At 40.6% G+C, this 17,795-nt stretch overlaps 1 protein-coding gene across 2 annotated transcripts; it reads right to left on the reverse strand.

Moving 5' to 3' along the window:
• Positions 1 to 981: 981 nt before the first annotated feature.
• AURKA (aurora kinase A) lies at positions 982 to 17,689 on the reverse strand. Of its 2 annotated transcripts, none has more exons than XM_037811914.1 (9): positions 17,595 to 17,689; positions 13,851 to 13,897; positions 11,784 to 12,063; positions 10,454 to 10,508; positions 9,267 to 9,458; positions 8,186 to 8,324; positions 4,491 to 4,639; positions 2,005 to 2,179; positions 982 to 1,884 (listed from the first exon to the last, which is right to left on the reverse strand). In XM_037811914.1, exons 2-9 carry the CDS (start codon positions 13,890 to 13,892, stop codon positions 1,702 to 1,704), a joined length of 1,215 nt encoding a protein of 404 aa, XP_037667842.1. In that variant the 5' UTR covers positions 13,893 to 13,897; positions 17,595 to 17,689; the 3' UTR covers positions 982 to 1,701. The 2 variants fall into 2 exon arrangements, with proteins under 2 accessions (XP_037667842.1, XP_037667841.1); XM_037811913.1 differs by lacking the exon at positions 17,595 to 17,689 and adding an exon at positions 17,246 to 17,305.
• Positions 17,690 to 17,795: the final 106 nt, after the last annotated feature.

Below are 17,795 nucleotides of genomic sequence, written 5' to 3' on the forward strand. Positions count from 1 at the left end.
CATGGGAGTGGACTGGAAGGGCAAGCAATAAAACTATTATACCAAATAGCCATATTGTGATCTTGTAAACCCCAAATCCATTCCACTCCCATAGCCAGTGGTCAAAACAGAAGACTAACTGGAGAGAATGAGGTAGTCACAAGATCAGGGAAATAGAGCATTATGTGAATTCACCAGTAAGGTGTACAAATTGCTTATATTTATAGTTTTTACGGAACCAGGAACACCAGAACATTTATTTTTAAAATGTAAGCCATTGTTCATCTCTAATTTTTTTATCTGACCAAGTGAACTGCTTAAATTCTGTGAAACAAATAAACACGTTTGTCAAGTTTGTGTGACTTGTGGTAAGCCCTAATTGTTGCCAATTACTAGCAGTAATTGTGTGACTAGTGTGTTAATGTGCTACTAAAAGGAGCTATTTTCTTTGCTTGTGTGAGATTCTCTTTGGAAAGATGTCATAGGAGCTTTTGGCTAATATCACTGGTGAACTAAGTCATGTCGACTAGCTTGGATGGATAATACGTGAAATACTACTTGGGGAATATAAAATTGGTTCAGCCCAAGACTTCTACAGGAACCACAGTCCCTGTGTCTTAGGGGGACAAAGTAGACTGCAGTTTCAACCGGTCTTGTTTTCAAGTTTCTTCTCGTCAACCACTTTCTTACAGGCGTCTCTGATACCTGGTCTCTTGCACTGAGTCAGCCATAAAAGCTACTCTACTAGCTCTAAGCTCAGCATTTCCAGGTTTTCCTTCCTCGCTCTCAAGTTCACCATCTTTTCGGTTGATGAACATATGAAGTTGTTGGCAAGTAGGGGCCACGTTATATACACAGATATGTAACTTTACAAATTAGGACACTGACCCTCTCCAACCAAGAGGGATAGAGCTGCTCCCCATGGCGCCTGCTCATTTCAAGGCCATAGTGAGTAGCTGGAGGAAAAACTTACAGTGTACCTCAGATTTATATATTTAAGCATTCATTTATTTTTAAAGTTTGCACACATGCCATAGCTCCAATGTAATAAAAAAAATAAGTCCTTAACATTTAGATATAGCTGTGAAAAATGGAGGTAGAGCACATGTTAACTATTTTACAAAGTCTCATATAGGGGTAAGTGGTTGAAGGGGACCAAGCACCCAACAGGCTGGACAGGAGGTTGGACAGACATTGAGAGCCTTCCTGAGGGGATGCTATTGAAGTAAACATACAAGTCTATGCAAAAGTCATTTTAACATTTAAAAAAAGAAGTATTCATTCCAACAGCTTCGCCAGGCGTGGCCACCCAATAAGTTACACACACACTCAGGTCCTTGAAAGGTTATTGCACAGTTCTTTAATGAAGTCTGGAGGTCATCAGTTTCCACAACCAGACTCCATGTTTCTTCCACAAGTCTCCTCGCTGCATGGGCTGTTGGGGTGACTGCAGGTAAACCCTGCCTCAAGGTTATGAGGCCAGTAAAATCAGCACAATTCTACTGCCACTTTCACTTCAGAATATCAGGTTTATTGAAATAGAGTTTTCTGAATAGAAATAACTGAGTTACTGCCTGCTCAGTAAATTAAAAAAAAAAAATAATAATAATAATAATAAAGATTGAGGGCCGGCAGTGACAGCTGAGTGAGTTTCAGTGGCATTTTCCTGCCACATTATACAGCAGCCCCCACGGCTCAAAGACTTCTTCCCCTGCAAGATTCTTAAGATGGTCTGCTAGTAGATTCTTTTTTTTGGCTACTTGGTGGCTTTGATGAATTTGCTGTGATCCAGGGGTGCTCAAGTACTTCTTTTAGAGTTGGCCTTTGGCTTGGATTATGCTTCAACAGTCTGGAAATGAGGTCCCTGGCTCCCTCTGTTACAAAGTCAGGGAATGTGAATTCAACCTGAAAGCAAACAGATTATAGTCACAAAATGCCTCAGAAAGACCAAACAGTATATATATATTCAGATCCTTGGGAAAGAATTCTAATGAAAGTGATGGATCCTTTCTAGTTACATCTTACCCTTGATATTCTGTTGTAAGTCTCTTGGTATGTATTTGCCTCAAAAGGAGGTTTCCCGACTAAAAATTCATAGCAAAGAACTCCAAGGCTCCAGAGATCCACCTTCTCATCATGCATCCGGCCTTCAATCATCTCAGGAGGCAGGTAGTCAAGGGTTCCACAGAGAGTGGTTCTCCTAAAAACAGAGAGGGACGCAAGTTGACACACTTTTTGAAGTTATTATGATAGCTGCTAGAAATCATTCACAATTATGCTAACACTTGACTGCCTTTTCTAGGCCAAATCCCGTGCTATGAAGTAGCTAGTATTACACATCCCCATTTTTAGTATAGAAAACAAATGCAAGATCACACAAGTAGCAACCAGGCTTGGCCCCAAATCTTTCCAACTCGAGAACCTCCTTGAATGATCTAGAATATAAGAAGTTAAAATGATCATTACTACATAAATGAATTTTGCAGCATACAAAATTCTCTATAAATACAATTTGGAGTTCTACGTTTGTTTTCATATTACAGATATGCTAAAAAGTATAGACCTTAAGAAGTTAAGGTGACATTAATGACAAGAAACAAGCTGTCCCACCACAAAAGCACTAGGTTTTGGGTTTTAGATGCACACTGCCTTCTGATCGATCACTGGTACAAGAGATACTGAAATCTTGGGGGTGGCACTACATTACCTATGGAGTATTTCTGCCCAGAATTCTTAACCTGAACCTGCTCAGGTCCTTGGACCAGACTTCTAGTTTTCAGCAAGTGCAAGGATCAAGTTAAGTGATGCCACAATCAGAAAATTCCAATCTGATTTAAATATGGCAAAATGTTAGTTACTGAATGTAAGCACTGGCTAGACAGGTATGCTTTCAACTAACATTTCTGTGTTTAAATTTTCATAACAAAGGTTGGAAATTTTCATAAACAAAGGCTGGGAATGGCAGACTTTAAACTCTGAGCAAAGACCATGTAGGTTTTTTTGCTTTTATCAGTTATTCTGTAGAATTGATGTTTAAACTATCAATTCTGGCACAGTGTTTATCCACACCTGGTCCCCAGTGAGCAGTCACATGTTCACTCAATTAAATTATGACCTGGGATCAAGAAGCCACCACTCCAGATATCTAATCCCTCATCACCAACACAAGAAAGGAGACGGACTCAGGAGATTCTCAAATGATGGTGCATAAACCAACATTTACGGATGTCTTTCCAGAAAGCAAATAAACTATCTGTTTTCTATCATGATATTATCTGTGATATAAAAGGTTAAGAACCAATGGATAAAATTTAACCTTATAACTCAATATCTATGATTCTTCATTTGTTTCACCAAGTGACAGCAGCTCCCACTAACAATAGGTAGCCAGTCAAAAAAAAAAAAAGACTGCAACAAACTCTGTTCATTGTTGAAAATAGTAAATAGAAGTGGTCAGTAACAAAAACAGTGGCGTTTTTCCCCCCGTGTCATCTGTATTTTAGGCCATATAGTTTCCTAAAAACTGGATTTTTTAAAGTAATCTAGCTATAATTTGGAAATCTTCCCCCAAAGTTGACAAACCCTAATCAGTTGATGTATACTTTGGAATGTCCCACCTCGCATGAGGTTTCAAAAGCATATTTTATTTGCTTTTTGTTTAAGCTTGTACACTATCACTCCATGTTTACAAAATAATTTCTAGCTGTGCCTAGAGAAACTGTTTATGTGACATCCACTTACTACTAATAACAGTTATTTGGGAGTTGGCATTGGAGGTGATTTTTATTTACTATATTGCTTTCTGCTTTGTACTTTTCTGTAATGATTGACTTAACTTAAAAACGAACATACATCATTTTTAATTTAAACAACTTTAAGGGAAAAAAAGCATATTTTAACCCATTAGAGAATATTTTAGCCCATTTTTTTCATGTAAAGTTCATGTAAGGTTCTAATTGTTTCACTAGCTTGATCTCTCTGCTTCACCTTTAAGAGAGGACAAGAAAGGACTAGTCCTGTTGACAAAAGCAAACCAAAGACAATCTTTGACTCTCACGGCTCCATCCAACCATTTTCTTCTTAAACTTCCCTGCAGTACCAGGCTCCCTCCGCTCCGGATCTCTACATGTGACCCTGACTCGGCCCGTCTCCTTATCCGGGAGGCAGCCAGAGTCTCTGCCCACCAAGGGGGAAACTCCTCCTCATCTGCTCATCCTGTACTTCATCTCATCATATACTTGGCACATCTGGTTCCTTACGTCCCCTTCACTACCCTCTAAGGACTTTAAGTGTCTTTATCCTCAGGCCTAGAACACTGTAAATACCCCCAAAATGGTTGCAAATAAAGTCCTCTTGAAGACAGGAGCTTATTTTCAGTCCTAGATTGCTCCAAAGTATTTCTGTCTCAAAGCAGAGCTAGGGACAGAATTATGCTTAATTATTTTACTATTAGCTCATGATCCCTGGGGCCTTTGCTAAACCAAACAATTTCCACCTCTAAAGTGACATACCTGGAGGATGGGGCATGTACCGACCACCCAAAGTCTGCAATCTTAAGCTCTCCAGCTGACCCGAGGAGCAGGTTCTCTGGCTTGATGTCTCTATGAATAACTTTCTTTGAATGACAGTAAGACAGTGCATCTGCCAATTCTGTGATATACTATTAAAAGAAAAGTATTGAAAGTCCATGTTTTAGAGTTTATACAAGTTAATTTTAGACATCTTTTGTAAGGAAACCCAACAAAGATTTTAACAAGTTTTGCAGGTTTTAAAGCAAACGTTGTAGAAACAATGGATGAGTCTACATAAATCAAATGAACCCATATATAGTGTTCAGCATGAAGTTCAAGTTACTCGGTACTAACTAACACAGCAGATGTGATACTGAAAGGCAGGGAGAACACTGATGAGCTATGGATACACCTCCACATGGCAATTTATGGCCTAGCAGCAGTCAGACAACGCTGAAGTGGAAGTTACAGATGGAGGAATGTGAACAATGAGTTTTAAAAGCACTCTTAAAAAAACCTTGCAAGTTCAGCCAATTCCCATTTTTAAAACCAAGATTATTCTATACAACAAAAGGATTTGTTGGAAGTTAATTTTACTTGCAGAGCATTGGGGAAAATATTCCTAAGCACAGAACATAAAATTAAGTGCCATAGCAGGTTAAAGAGCATTTTTGCACATACTAATTCATTATTCAACTTAAAGGTTTGCAAGCAATTCAATCCTTTTGTTACTTTTATTTCCTTAAGTTACCATCTCTTTTAAGAAAGTGTTTTCCAGTCCTAGACTCAGATTTGGCAAGCAGGTCTACAATTTGCTTTAACATAAAGATAAGAATTGTTTAGGTATTCAAAGTATGTATTTAGCTCTAGCTAAAGTTTGAGAAGAGTCTGTTTTCCAAAGTAGTTGCTAGATGGGATTGAACATTTTACACAAAAAGGACTAAACAAGTGGATAGAAACCAAATGTTACCATCGGAAAGGACATCTTTCATTATTTCAGCCCAAAGCCAAAAACCAAAATTTACACTGTAATAAACTGAAGGTAACGACAAAGAAAGAGAGCCTCCTACTACACCAACTTTGAGTTGATGATGCCTTAAAAGCATACATCAGAATCCCAAAGGGTGATGGATTTTCCCTGCTCAAATCATTGAGCTATTACTTTGATCCGAGTTCTCTGGCACTTGCTTCCTCCACACCTCACAACTTATTAAGGCTGTAGATATGTGAAAGTCCCTAAAATTTCACTAACTTTATCTGAATTAGCCAGAAAATATAAACAGGTTAAAAGTTTTATTCTCACACACACACACACACACACACACACACACACATCTATCTCCCTAACTTCTAAGGAATCTAGAAGGAATATCTACCATTTTCTTTCAAAGAGCTATCTCCTCACACTAAAATCAATTCCATCTGAAGTGAAACCTTAGATATAAGAATTAGATTTCTAAAAGAACTAAGAAGTAGAAGGAAATATGTAAATATTCTTATAATCTTAGTGTGGAGTTAGCCGAAGTATGATAGGAACGTTAGAAACTGAAGAAACTAACTTACCTAAATAAATAAATAAATACAACCCACCTTAGATAAGATTAAAGGAAAAAGAAACCAGGAGAAATATATGAATTCCTTCAGCTGAGTCTCTATCACTAATGAGGGCAGATATCCTTATTGATGAGAGAGTTGGCCCAATAGACCAAGTTACAAGAATTAATAATTACTAATAAGCTGATCTGCTTTATGAATATTAAAATAGCAAATGAAATAGATTTCTGCTTGTCAGGCAAAAATTTACTATTAACAAAATTATATAGAACTTTTTGGCATGAAAAATGTCAATAACATTCATTCAATGAAAAAAAAACTGTTATAGACAACAACAGAAATAATACGATTCCTTAAGTTATAAAATATCATTTCAGAGACAAGACCAGGGGGTCATTCACCAATATTGGGGGGGGGGGTTCAGATGACAGAAATAAAATCACTTGAATATAAATGTCATTTAAATCAACGCCATAAAGAGAGAGAATTAGTGTACATAATACCAGAGATCTCCACCAGGAAATACAACAACAAATCAAAGTAACCAACACAGCCCAAAGTTTAACTTCTTAAAACAATTTTCATTCACGTAAGAAAGAAGGGGCACCAGAAGCACAATCCATGAAAGAAACAAACTGATACACTGGACTTCATTAAAATTAAAAACCTCTATTCTGCAGACACAGCTAATAAAAGAATGAAAGGGCAAGCCACAGATGGCGAGAAAATATTTACAAAATACATATCTGATAAAGGACTTGTATCCAAAATCAAAGAACTCTTAACATACAATTATTTAAAAATCTTAAAAATATAGACAATAGAGACAAATCAAAGACATACAGATAGCTGATAAACATGAAAAGATGCTCAATATCATTTGTCACTAGAGAAATGCAAATTCAAATAATGATACCCACTACACACACATTAGAATGGCTAAAATAAAAAAAAAATGACTATCAATTGCTGGCAAGGGGAGAAGGTTAGAATGATCCATGTGGCAGTATGTTCAAGTTGGGAGCCAACAGTATGAACTCATGTTTCACTTACTATAGTTACTATAGAAATAGGAATAGATGAACCTGGGGCACCTTGAAGTACCAGAAAGTAAGAAAGTTCACAAAAGAAAAAAAAAAAAACCCACAATGATGGAGGATGTTAAAAGGATGGAGGAGCCAAATGAAAGAGCTCTTTATGGTCAAGAAAGCTGGGACAATTTGAGCTACAAAATAAATAAAGTAGTATTGGACTATAGCTGAAAGTATAAAATACCCACAAGTTCACATTGATACGAATAAATGATTGAATAAACAGAGAAAAGAAAGACCTCCCATGCAGAATTCCAAATAATTTATGTAGATGCTCTGCTCTCTAGAAGGCAGACAGCAGAGCCTAAGTCCCTCTCCTTAAGTGTGGGCTGTGTGCACAGTGACTTCCTTCCGAAGAGCAGGGGGTGAAAGGGGAGGAGAGAAAGGAACTCTGCAGTGGAGAAATCCGACAAACACGCCCTCAGCCAAGGGCCTTGGTCAGCAGGCCAGGAGCAGTAAGTCAGGGGGGCAGCAGACACCTTGGTATCACGTGGTGAGAAGGGCACCCTACCTCTGAGGTCTAACTCCCAAACCCATAACCCTGTCCATCATGGGGAAGACGCAGGCAATCTGAATAAAGAATGGAATAGTTAATAATAACGTATCAATGTTGGTTCATTCACTGTGACAAATGTACCACTAAAGGAAAATGTCAATGGGGAGATTAGGTGTGGGATATACGGGGGCACTCTGAACTATCTTCACAATTTTTCTGTAAACTTGTGAACAAAATGTTTCTAAACTATTCTAAAATGTTTACTTAAAAAAAAGCAGAGGTGGGGGTGGGGGGGTGGGCAAATAGCTATATACATTTTCACAGAAAAAATGTCTTGGAAATTAAACCAGCCACAACATTCAACCTGGCACCTGATTTTATGGGTGCATATGGTACAACTAAGCTATTTTGACTTTTCAGTTTCAAATATTTGATCCTGGTAAGGCATATCTCCACAAGACAAAACCCAGTATACTCCAATGAAAGGTATATTGCTATGTAGGACAGGTAGAAGAGAAACTGAATTGGCCTATAGACAATAAATGGAAACTTACAGTAGCAGTTCTCTGTTCATCAAACTTAGAAAGCTTCTGAAGTTCTCTATAGACTGCTCCAAGAGGCGCATATTCTAAAATTAGGTAAACTCTGGTGGCATCGTGGAAATAACCATACAGTCTGAGAATATTAGGATGCCTGCAACAAAGAATGAATACTCTCAATACCTGGTTGTGGAGCTGACACAAGAATACGTATTAAATATCAAGCAAATCCCTCATGTGAAACCAGAGAGATTTCTAAGTGGTTTTGATCCTGGACTGGCCCCCCACCCCCACCCCCCACTTGAGAATCTGAAGCCACAGACCTGCTCCACAGAAAAATAACACATCCACATATCATTTTACATGCGATTTCAAGGTATTAATGGACCCCAGGTTATGTTAAGACTTATTTTCCACCTTTAGGTATCTTTTTTCTTAGGGATGAAATTCAGTTAAATATTAATTCTCCACAAATTTAAGAAGGGAAAAAAAAAAAAAAGGGCCATGGCATCTCCACTGAGTGTGTTCGATAAGGGTGGTAGCTGTGCTGTGGAGAGGAGCCAGGCCAGCAAATAGCCGGGCAGGCCTGGGCGAGGACTGCACGCAGCCAGAGAGCCCTGACTAAGAGGCCAGCCCTCTCTCAACTCCAGCCAGTTGTTGCCATGCACAGATACAGGCCTCGTACAGCCAGATTTTAAGTGTTAGCCACTCATTCAAATTTGTAAAATGCTGTGAAAGCAAACAAACAAAAAAGCAAAAAACCACAGACTGCCAGTTTGCAACCCCTGCTTAACACAGGGTAAGAGGCATCATTCCGCTTTATTATCCACCAAAAAAAAAGAAAGAAATTTAAAGTGCATTTGCTCATGTAAATTACTCCATTATATTACTCCAAAATATTAAATTGTCAAGTTTTTTTTTTTTTCCAGGACTACTTAGGTCTAGCTAATCTTTGGGGGGTAAAAAAAATCACAAATTTAATCACTCTTTGTGGTACTATGACACAGGCCCTTGAAAAAGATTTTCATGATCTCTTAACTCTTAAGAACTTGGAGCTCTGTACCCCATTCTTTTGAGCATCTACCTGAAGACTTACCTAAGGTGGGACTGTATTTCTACTTCTCTTCTCACCTGGTGCTCAACTCCTGCTTTCTCTAGCTGAGCTTTAAATAATACTTTAAGGGCCAGGATAAATTTGCTTTGTCTTTCTCTTGCTAAATAAACATTACCAAATTTTCCTTTACCCAATGGGCGACCAATTTCAAAATCCTCCAAAGCCCATTGCCTCCTAGGAGAGAAATGGACATTTTAAAATGTGAAAAAAAACAGTCTTTTCTAACAATTCATCAACAAGTAAATAACATTTTATAAATAATTTTATATCCAAAATTGTACTCAATTCTGTCCCCTCCATAAGAATCAAGCCAATCACCACAGTTCATGAATTACTGCAAACATGCAAACCCCCTCTTCCCCCAGCTGCCACCAGCTGTGTAAGCCAGTGACGGGAAACAATCTTAGACTTTTAGAGCTGCAGCACCAAATGGGAAATGTCCCAAGATTGTACTATGCACAGGATTATAGACCTAATAAAGACACAGCACTTAAGAACATTAAAAAAAAAAAAAAATCTAGTAAGTAATTAGGGAGAGAAGAATGCTTCAGAATCATGTCTGAGCTTCTTTCTCCATCCTCCTGCATCCCAAGATGCCGACATTCTCATGGGTTGAGAGCCACTGTGGCTGCAGACAGAGCCACTGTCACTGGCTGAAGCAGGTTGGATACTGCAAGGCAGCTAGCACAGAGAACCACTGGCTTTAGCCTCGGAAAGCCTCCATTAGGCAGCTATTGGTGGGTTCATTCCTGGCTCCTTCTCCTACATTCTAGAATCTAGACAGTTTGGAGATTGAGAGCAGGCTTCTAGAAAATTTCTGGGAAGATGCTGTACCCAACCTTATAATGAACAAATACAATAATTACATTAATACTGTCAAAACACCCACAGTCATACATATGTACGTAGTTCTTCCATATTTGTGTGTGTTTGTTTTAATTTGTACTTTTGTAAAATAGAAAAAAAAAACTAGTAGCATACATAAATCATATATAGTGGTCACTTTGAAGATAAAGAGGAACTTGTATTTTACACATTTCAAGGTATAGCAGATTCATACAAGCATTTTCTAAATTTGAAAAGCATTAAGAAAAAGAAAGCCTTCTGAGTAACAAGTAAACATTGAACAAAATTCTCTCTCTCTTTTTTAAAGATTGGAGACAGCTTACTTTTTTGATTCTTCTTTTTTCTGTTTCGATTCCAGTTCTTTTCCAGGATTGTTTCCTGCAGAGAATAAGTTTTAAAAACTGTGTATATACAAATAGGGATGACTCAAAAAAAAAAAACATCACTAAAGGATGAGTGGTATTTGTTAAAAATGGTGACGTGGACTATTTTTTTAATTTTCTTAATATTTTAAGAAAAGACTACTACACCCTAACCTGACTTCCAGCGTGTAAGGTCTTTAAAGTAGAAGGCACTGACTCACCAAGATGTACAATAAAAAAGTAGCACAGCAGGGTACTAAAGTAACTATTTCATTTGCCATGAGAGTAGTGTCTATCTCAGACATTTTAAACTCTATCAAAAGCACAGTATTTGAAGAGCTCAAATATTTGAATGCGAGTCCAAGCTGGTTTGTTCCTCATGGTTCACTATCTCAGCTAATGGCATCACTGTCACCATCCATCCCTAAACCCATCTTCACTTATCTTCAATGTCCAATTTATTGCCTGGTTCTATTCAGCCTACATCCTAAGTGAGCTCTCAAGTTTGTCTGTGCCTCTCATCCTGGCTGTCTTTGGATAAGTTAACCTCTTCTGAGTCTTAGCTTCCTCCTCTATAAAATGGAGTTCATAACTCTGGCTACCTTCACAGAGTGGTAACGAGGAATGAACAGACAACTTGGACAAAGGAAGCATGTATCACAGAGCCTGCTGAGTAACTGCCACCCCACTCCACCCAGTTCAGGCCATCACCATACTTGGCCTAAACCACATGACAGCCTCTTGTCTGGTTTCCCTGGAGCTAGCACTGCTACTCTCCAATTCATTCAATACATCCAGAGTAAGCTTTCTAAAAGGCAAGCCATGTCCCTCCTCTGCTGAAAAACCCTTCAGCAGCTCCCCAATGCACCAGAGGAGCAATGCGGGATCCAAGAAACCACACTCCTCTTAACATGGCCAAAGCGGTGTGGCCTTGCCCCAACCTGCTTCAGTACAGCCACCTTCCCCCACACTCCAGAACCTTGGAACTCTTCAGTTCCTCAAACGTACCTGTTACAATTGCACCCAACAGTTGGACCCACTATTAAGCAATCAAAAGGACACAGGACTGGTGGTATCTTCCCCGGTAACCCACTGTCCATGAGAATGGTAATCAGAGCTGTATTTCCAGCACAGTCTGGCCCAAGGTAGACACTTCAACCTGAACATCGTATTTTCTCCCCATCCTCAATAGACATGGGGCTCCAAGTCAAGAAATTTAAGTTTATACACTTGCTTCTTTAGCAACAAGTGATAAATATGAGAACCAACAAGACTCAAAAAGCTGGCTTACCAGATGCTGGTGGCTGGGACGGCTCACTCTTTTGGGTGTTATTCAGTGGCCTGGAGACAGGCTGAGGCACAGGCATTGTTTGTAATTGCTTCTGCTTCTGAATCTGAACTGGTTTACGACTGGAGACAAGCTTTTGTGCTTGTGCAGGAATGCGCTGGGAGGCATTTGCGGGACACAAGACTCGCTGCGCCTGGCCGCTACTTGCGGATAACAGATTCTGAGAAGCCAACTGCGGGGTCACCGGAACGCGTTTTGGACCATCACCAAAGGGAACTGTCGTCTAGGTTGTGGGGGGAAATGACAGAGACTAAGTCTTCACGAAAGACAGCTGAATATTTTGAAAATTTCACAAAATTGGTTTTCAGTACAACAAAATAATGAAGAAGAAAAGCTATTTTAGCCAGGACTTCCAGAGGGTGAAGTCCACAGCAGAAGGGAATATTTGAATAATTCCTAACACCTGTCCAGCTCCCCACCCCTAGAAATCGTGTTCTCATTAACTAAACTTCCACCTAATGAAAGAGGCATTAAATACTTTCTAAGAATTCTCAACTTGGGAGACAAAAAAGCAACAATACACAGACTCTATACCAAAAACCCAATTCTAATTTTGAAAGTTCTCTGATAATACATGTTTAGGAAAAAAGATAAAAAAATACATTAAAAAACTCAACAGTGATAAAGTTATTACTATTGCTATTATTGACTATTTCCTAATGTTTCACTTTCAAGTGCACACGAAATGGAGCTCAGCAAAAGAACTTTGACAAAGAAGAAACAAACACAGGCTCTTCAAAAGTTATTGCCAAAGTGTATTATTTACATGCCCGTAAATTGTGTATTACAAGCCTAAATACTTAAATTAACTCTAAGACCTGAGCTGATCAAACTAAAACGGGAATGGATGAGATTTCCTCCAGCTTCAATGTCTCATGGTAAATGAGGAACAAGTGATGGAAAGAGAAACCTCAAAGTTCATCATAACTGGTATCAGTGCTTTAGGAGAGGGTAATAAAGACTTTCCAATATAATGTCCGTTATTTCTGAAATTATCACAGCAGGCATTTAGCCAGTGTCAAATGAAAAGAAACATTTTAAGCATAGAGCAATTTTTAAAAACAATCTTTATCACAGGAATTGAGAATAAAATAGTGACTCAATTTAGCATTTTTCTAATTGGCCATTTTATACTTTCAGCCAATAAAAAATTAAGTATCCATTTATTTAAAGATAGAGACTTCTAAAAACAAGCCCCACCCCCCAACCCCCCTCCCAAAAAAGGTCAGTTAATATTTATATTCTTAAGCTGATTTCCTAGAAAGAAAAAAAAAAACTGGGGATCACTCCTATTAAAGGATCTTTTATAGTAGAGACTCATTCACCCAGTTGCCCCACAAATAATCATTATATGCTTAGTGCCAGGGTCTTCCCTGGATTCCAACCTATCCTAATCTCTAATCTGCATCAAGTAACCATCCCCCCCACCCCCACCCCCTTGCTCCTCAGGAATACTTAGGGCCTCTATACATCATATAAGGAATGGTGTTAGCTCACACCCTTCTCCAGAGGGGCCCCAAGTTCCGAGTCAAGGACCGTGGGCTTTTCACCACTGTGACCCCTATCTGCATCTAGCATAGAACCTGGCTCCGTGTGCGATCCCAGTAAACATTCACCTTCACAGACCTCTGGGCTTCACATCTGAATTATGACCTGAACGAATTATGCCAAAGAAGTTAATTTCTGGCAAGCGAGTACAGGGATCCAACTGAGCACAACCGATCTAGCTGCACAACTATTACACTCCTACCATATACCTTATTGTTCTGTATATTATGGGGGAATATAGACACTTACACAGCTACCTGTAAGACAAGTCAGAACAAAATAAAAATTATAGTGAAGGAATCAACAGACTGTCAGTGAATGCAGAGAAGAGTGTATCTGGGAGTATAATTGAGGGATTTAAAGTTACAATCCAAAATACAGGTGAAAAGAATTCCAGATATAAGGCCAATCTGCATTTGAGTTTTTATAACTGTGACTGAGATTACAGATTATTCCTTTTACCTTAATGGGTCCTGAAATGCTGTTTTCTTTAGCTTTGTCCATGATGCCTGAAAGGAAAGAACAACTTTAAATTTACACAAACCCACCTGGTTCAAAATGTTATGCTAGGTTAGACAGAGTTAAAGCTTCTTGCTGAAAAAACCTCAACAACACACAGAATTTTAAAGTTTTTCTTCATCCACAAGAGGCTGATAGGAAATAGTGTTTTGTTATCGGTATAGTGTACAGGTGTATAGCTTTTTGCAAGGCCAAACTCTCCCCTCGTACACTGCATCCCATCCCCTTTCACACACTCAAACTTCACTCCTCAATTGACTCATCTTTCACCTCCATCATTTCTTCTCCAGTGGATCACTTCCATCAGAGTATAAGCCTCCTGTAATAACTTAGAAAAAATCCTCTTCACCCCACAATTGCCACAAGTCACGACCCCATCTCTCCTCCCATGTCAACAGCAAAACTCCAGAGAGTCATCTACACTTTTCCCCCACCCTCCCTTGCACCCACTCCCACCTGGCCTTATCCCCACCAAGTCATGACTGACCCCTATTGTTGTCAGACCCAACAGTCAGTTTTCCACCCTCATCTTACTTGTGTTCTCAGCAGCATTTGATAAGGTTGATCATTTCTTCCAGAAGCCTTTCTTCACTTAGCTTACAGATTTGTCTCCTACCTCACTAGCTGACTACTCTCACCCACTTTCCCAATCTGAAAGTGTCTCGGGCAATACAGGAATGAGTCTTTGGATCCCCCACTTCTCCATCTACACTCATTTCCTAGGGACCCTCACCCAGTGCCGTGACTCTAAACATCTTTATTACAATACCTCAAATTAACCTCAGTTCTGTCCTATCCTCTCCTCTGACCGCCAGACTCAGAGATCCAACCACCTGCTCAGGATCCCCACGGAAAGATGACAGGCATCACAATCTTAACATGTCAAAAATGGAACAGGTTCTCTCTCCAAACTTCTTTGCCCCCTCTGCTCATGGGAGTGTACTGGGCTCTGTCCCAGAACCACTTCTCTTTTCTGCCCATAGTCACGCTCCAGGTGAGCTCATCCAGTCTCCTGGCTTTCCATAATGAAGACTCTCAAAATTTCCATCTCCAGTCCAGATGTAAATTACCACCTCCACAGTATCTCCACCCGATTACCTAAGGTCTCAATGTTAACATGGCCTAAGGTAAGGTCCTGATTTCTCCCATCTCCACCTCCCCAAACTTGTTCTCACAAACATCCTCTCTCAGTCTATGGCAAACCCATCCTGCTAGTTGCTCGGGCCAAAAGCCTTGGAATAGTTCTTTACAGAGTTTTTTCTCAAACCCCACATCTAATCCAACACGTATCTTGTCGGCTCCACCCTCATATTCACTTCTCATCAACTCTACCATCACCACCTGGTCAGGCCGCAGTTCTCTGTCCTCAGAACTATTTGCAACAGGCTCGTGATGGCTTTCCTGCTCCCACCCTGCCCCACTATGGTCTGTTCTCAACCCTGCAGCCAGTGATCCTAAGTCAGATGTCAATCCTCCGTTCAGAAGGCTCCCCATGGCTCCCCAACTCAATGAAATGCAAGCTCCTATCTGCAAGGACAGACTAGTAAGTCCCCCAAAACATGGACCTTGACCACCTCTCTGACCTCACCTCCTCCTCTTACACCTGCCACACGGGACTTCTTTCTTTCCTCAAAAAGGTCCCCCGCCATGGAGGCTTTGCACTTCCTCTTCCCTCCACCTATTAGGTTCTTACCCCAAGTGAGTCACTCGCTCCTTCATTTCATGCCATTCTCTGTTCAAATGTCCCCTTCCAGAACCATCTCTCCCTTCTTTTTTCTTCATAGCTCTTAGTATCGTACACAGAATGTATGAATATTTATTTACCATCTGTCTCCCCCATTAGCAAGTAAATTCCATGAGAGCAAGGGCTTAGTCGCATCTTGCTCACTGTTGCACCCTCAAAACCTAGAACAGCGCCTAGCACATAGTGGATGTGATCAAATGTTCTGGGAATGAATTAACCCATCCACAAAGCAAGTCAATAATAAAAATGGTTTATTATAACACTCTGTGAGCCCCTACTGTGAGTCAGGCACCACAATATCAGGTAGGTAGAACATAAACTTCAAAACAGAAACCTTTCTGTATTTTTTCTTACCCAGGTGCTCTCTGAATACTAGAATCTAATCAGAAAGGACTTCCCCACCCCCAATGCTTTTACATTCATTTCCCAAATAAGAAAATAACTCCATAACAAAGACAGAGCCAGGACTAAAGAACGTAGAGTCCTTGGTAAAAATAAACTAAAACTGGACAAGAAAATACATGTCTGTGTTATGCACCGTTAATTTCTAAACATGCTCTACAACTTTCTTCACTTTCCTAACAATTACCAATAGCAGACTATTAAGAGCACCTAGGCCTCAGACCATTTATTCAACAGAGTTCTGACAAATGTTATTGACATTTGCTCCAATGTATTAGTTTCATATTCAGTTTGTTTATAATTTATTTTCTTTCTCAGGAAGATGAACAATAAGCAGAATGGAATAAGATTTTGACTTGGAAAATCTGGGGAGGGTCCCCAGGAAAACACTCCTGAGGTGATTCTGATCTGCAACCAGATTCAGGAACCACATAACTAGAAAACCTTCACAAAATCTGTTCAAACCAGAGATCCTGCGAGTCTAAACAGAAAACCTGTTAGATTTAATAGCCATGTGAATCTAGGATAAACCCCGCCCCCTCACCCTCAGCCATAGGAAACCTTCGAATGTCTGCAAAAAGGCTGCATGAAAAGAAATTGAATGTGTTGCTGAAAACATTTAGTTCAAGGGACAAGGAGTTAAGGTGGAGGAGACATGAGTAAAGTCACCAACAGCAGCTCTAGGTAAACCATTCTGACCTTGTTAGAAATGGAGGATCTCGGGCCCAGCCCAGACCTAACAAATTCTGCGATTTTAACAACATCCCCGGGTGACTGGTATGCGCTGGTCTAGACCACTAGTTGTCAATGAAACATCAGAATCACCTGGAGAGCTTGTTAAACTACAGACTCCCGGTTCTATCTCCAGGAGAGTCTGATTCATTGGGTCTGCCGTGGGTATTTTAAACACGGACCCCAAGTGATCCCGATATGGGCGGGTCCAAGGGCCAGGGTTTGTGAAGTACTGGACCAGAAAGGCCTCTGCGAGCAGGTTATCATTTATTCATCCAGCCAGGATAAGCGCCCTCCCAGGCTATTCTATCTAACGTCGCCCCCCCATGCAACCATTACTGTTTTTACAACCTGCATAATACCGTCACAACTGGAAGTCATCTTGTTAGTTTGTTATCTCTCTCCCAGTCCCTCCAAGGTAAACTCCAAGATGCCGGAAGCTTTTTTGAGTTTTCCTTACCCAGGTGCTCAGTGAATATGAGAATCCATTCAGAAAGCATCCCCCAACGCCGCTCAACGACCCCATCTACCTCCAGCGGTAATTACAAGCGACCTTTTCAGAGCGCCTCGGAACCCACGAGTAGAGGGACGCGCTCTGAAGCCGCAGGAGAGCGCTGAGTGCAGGCAGGGAGGGAGGGAGGGAGGAACAGCTCCTTTCCCCTCCCGCCCCGCGGCCCCACCGCCCGCCCCGCTCCAGCCCGACCCCGCAGCCGGCTCAGGGGCCGCCCCCAGTCAGCCGCCCCTCACCGCAGCCCTCACCCCCGCCGCCTGGGCCCGCCACACAGAGGTGGCCCCACGGGGCCACGCACCCGTCCGCTACCGCCTCCAACTCCTAGGCGCCGAGCGCTCCCCAAAGTTCAGCCGTTACGATTCAAAGAGCCTTCTTTTTAAATACTAGTTAAACCCTCTACGCCGAACGCTGATTGGCCTGGGCTAGAGGGAAGCTGCCTTTTGATTGGTTAACAACGAACTCGACGTCTTGAGTCGTAGGCCAAAGCAAGACGATGCGC

Source organism: Choloepus didactylus, chromosome 19 (assembly GCF_015220235.1).
Source record: "Choloepus didactylus isolate mChoDid1 chromosome 19, mChoDid1.pri, whole genome shotgun sequence".
NCBI classification, from domain to species: Eukaryota; Metazoa; Chordata; class Mammalia; order Pilosa; family Megalonychidae; genus Choloepus; species Choloepus didactylus.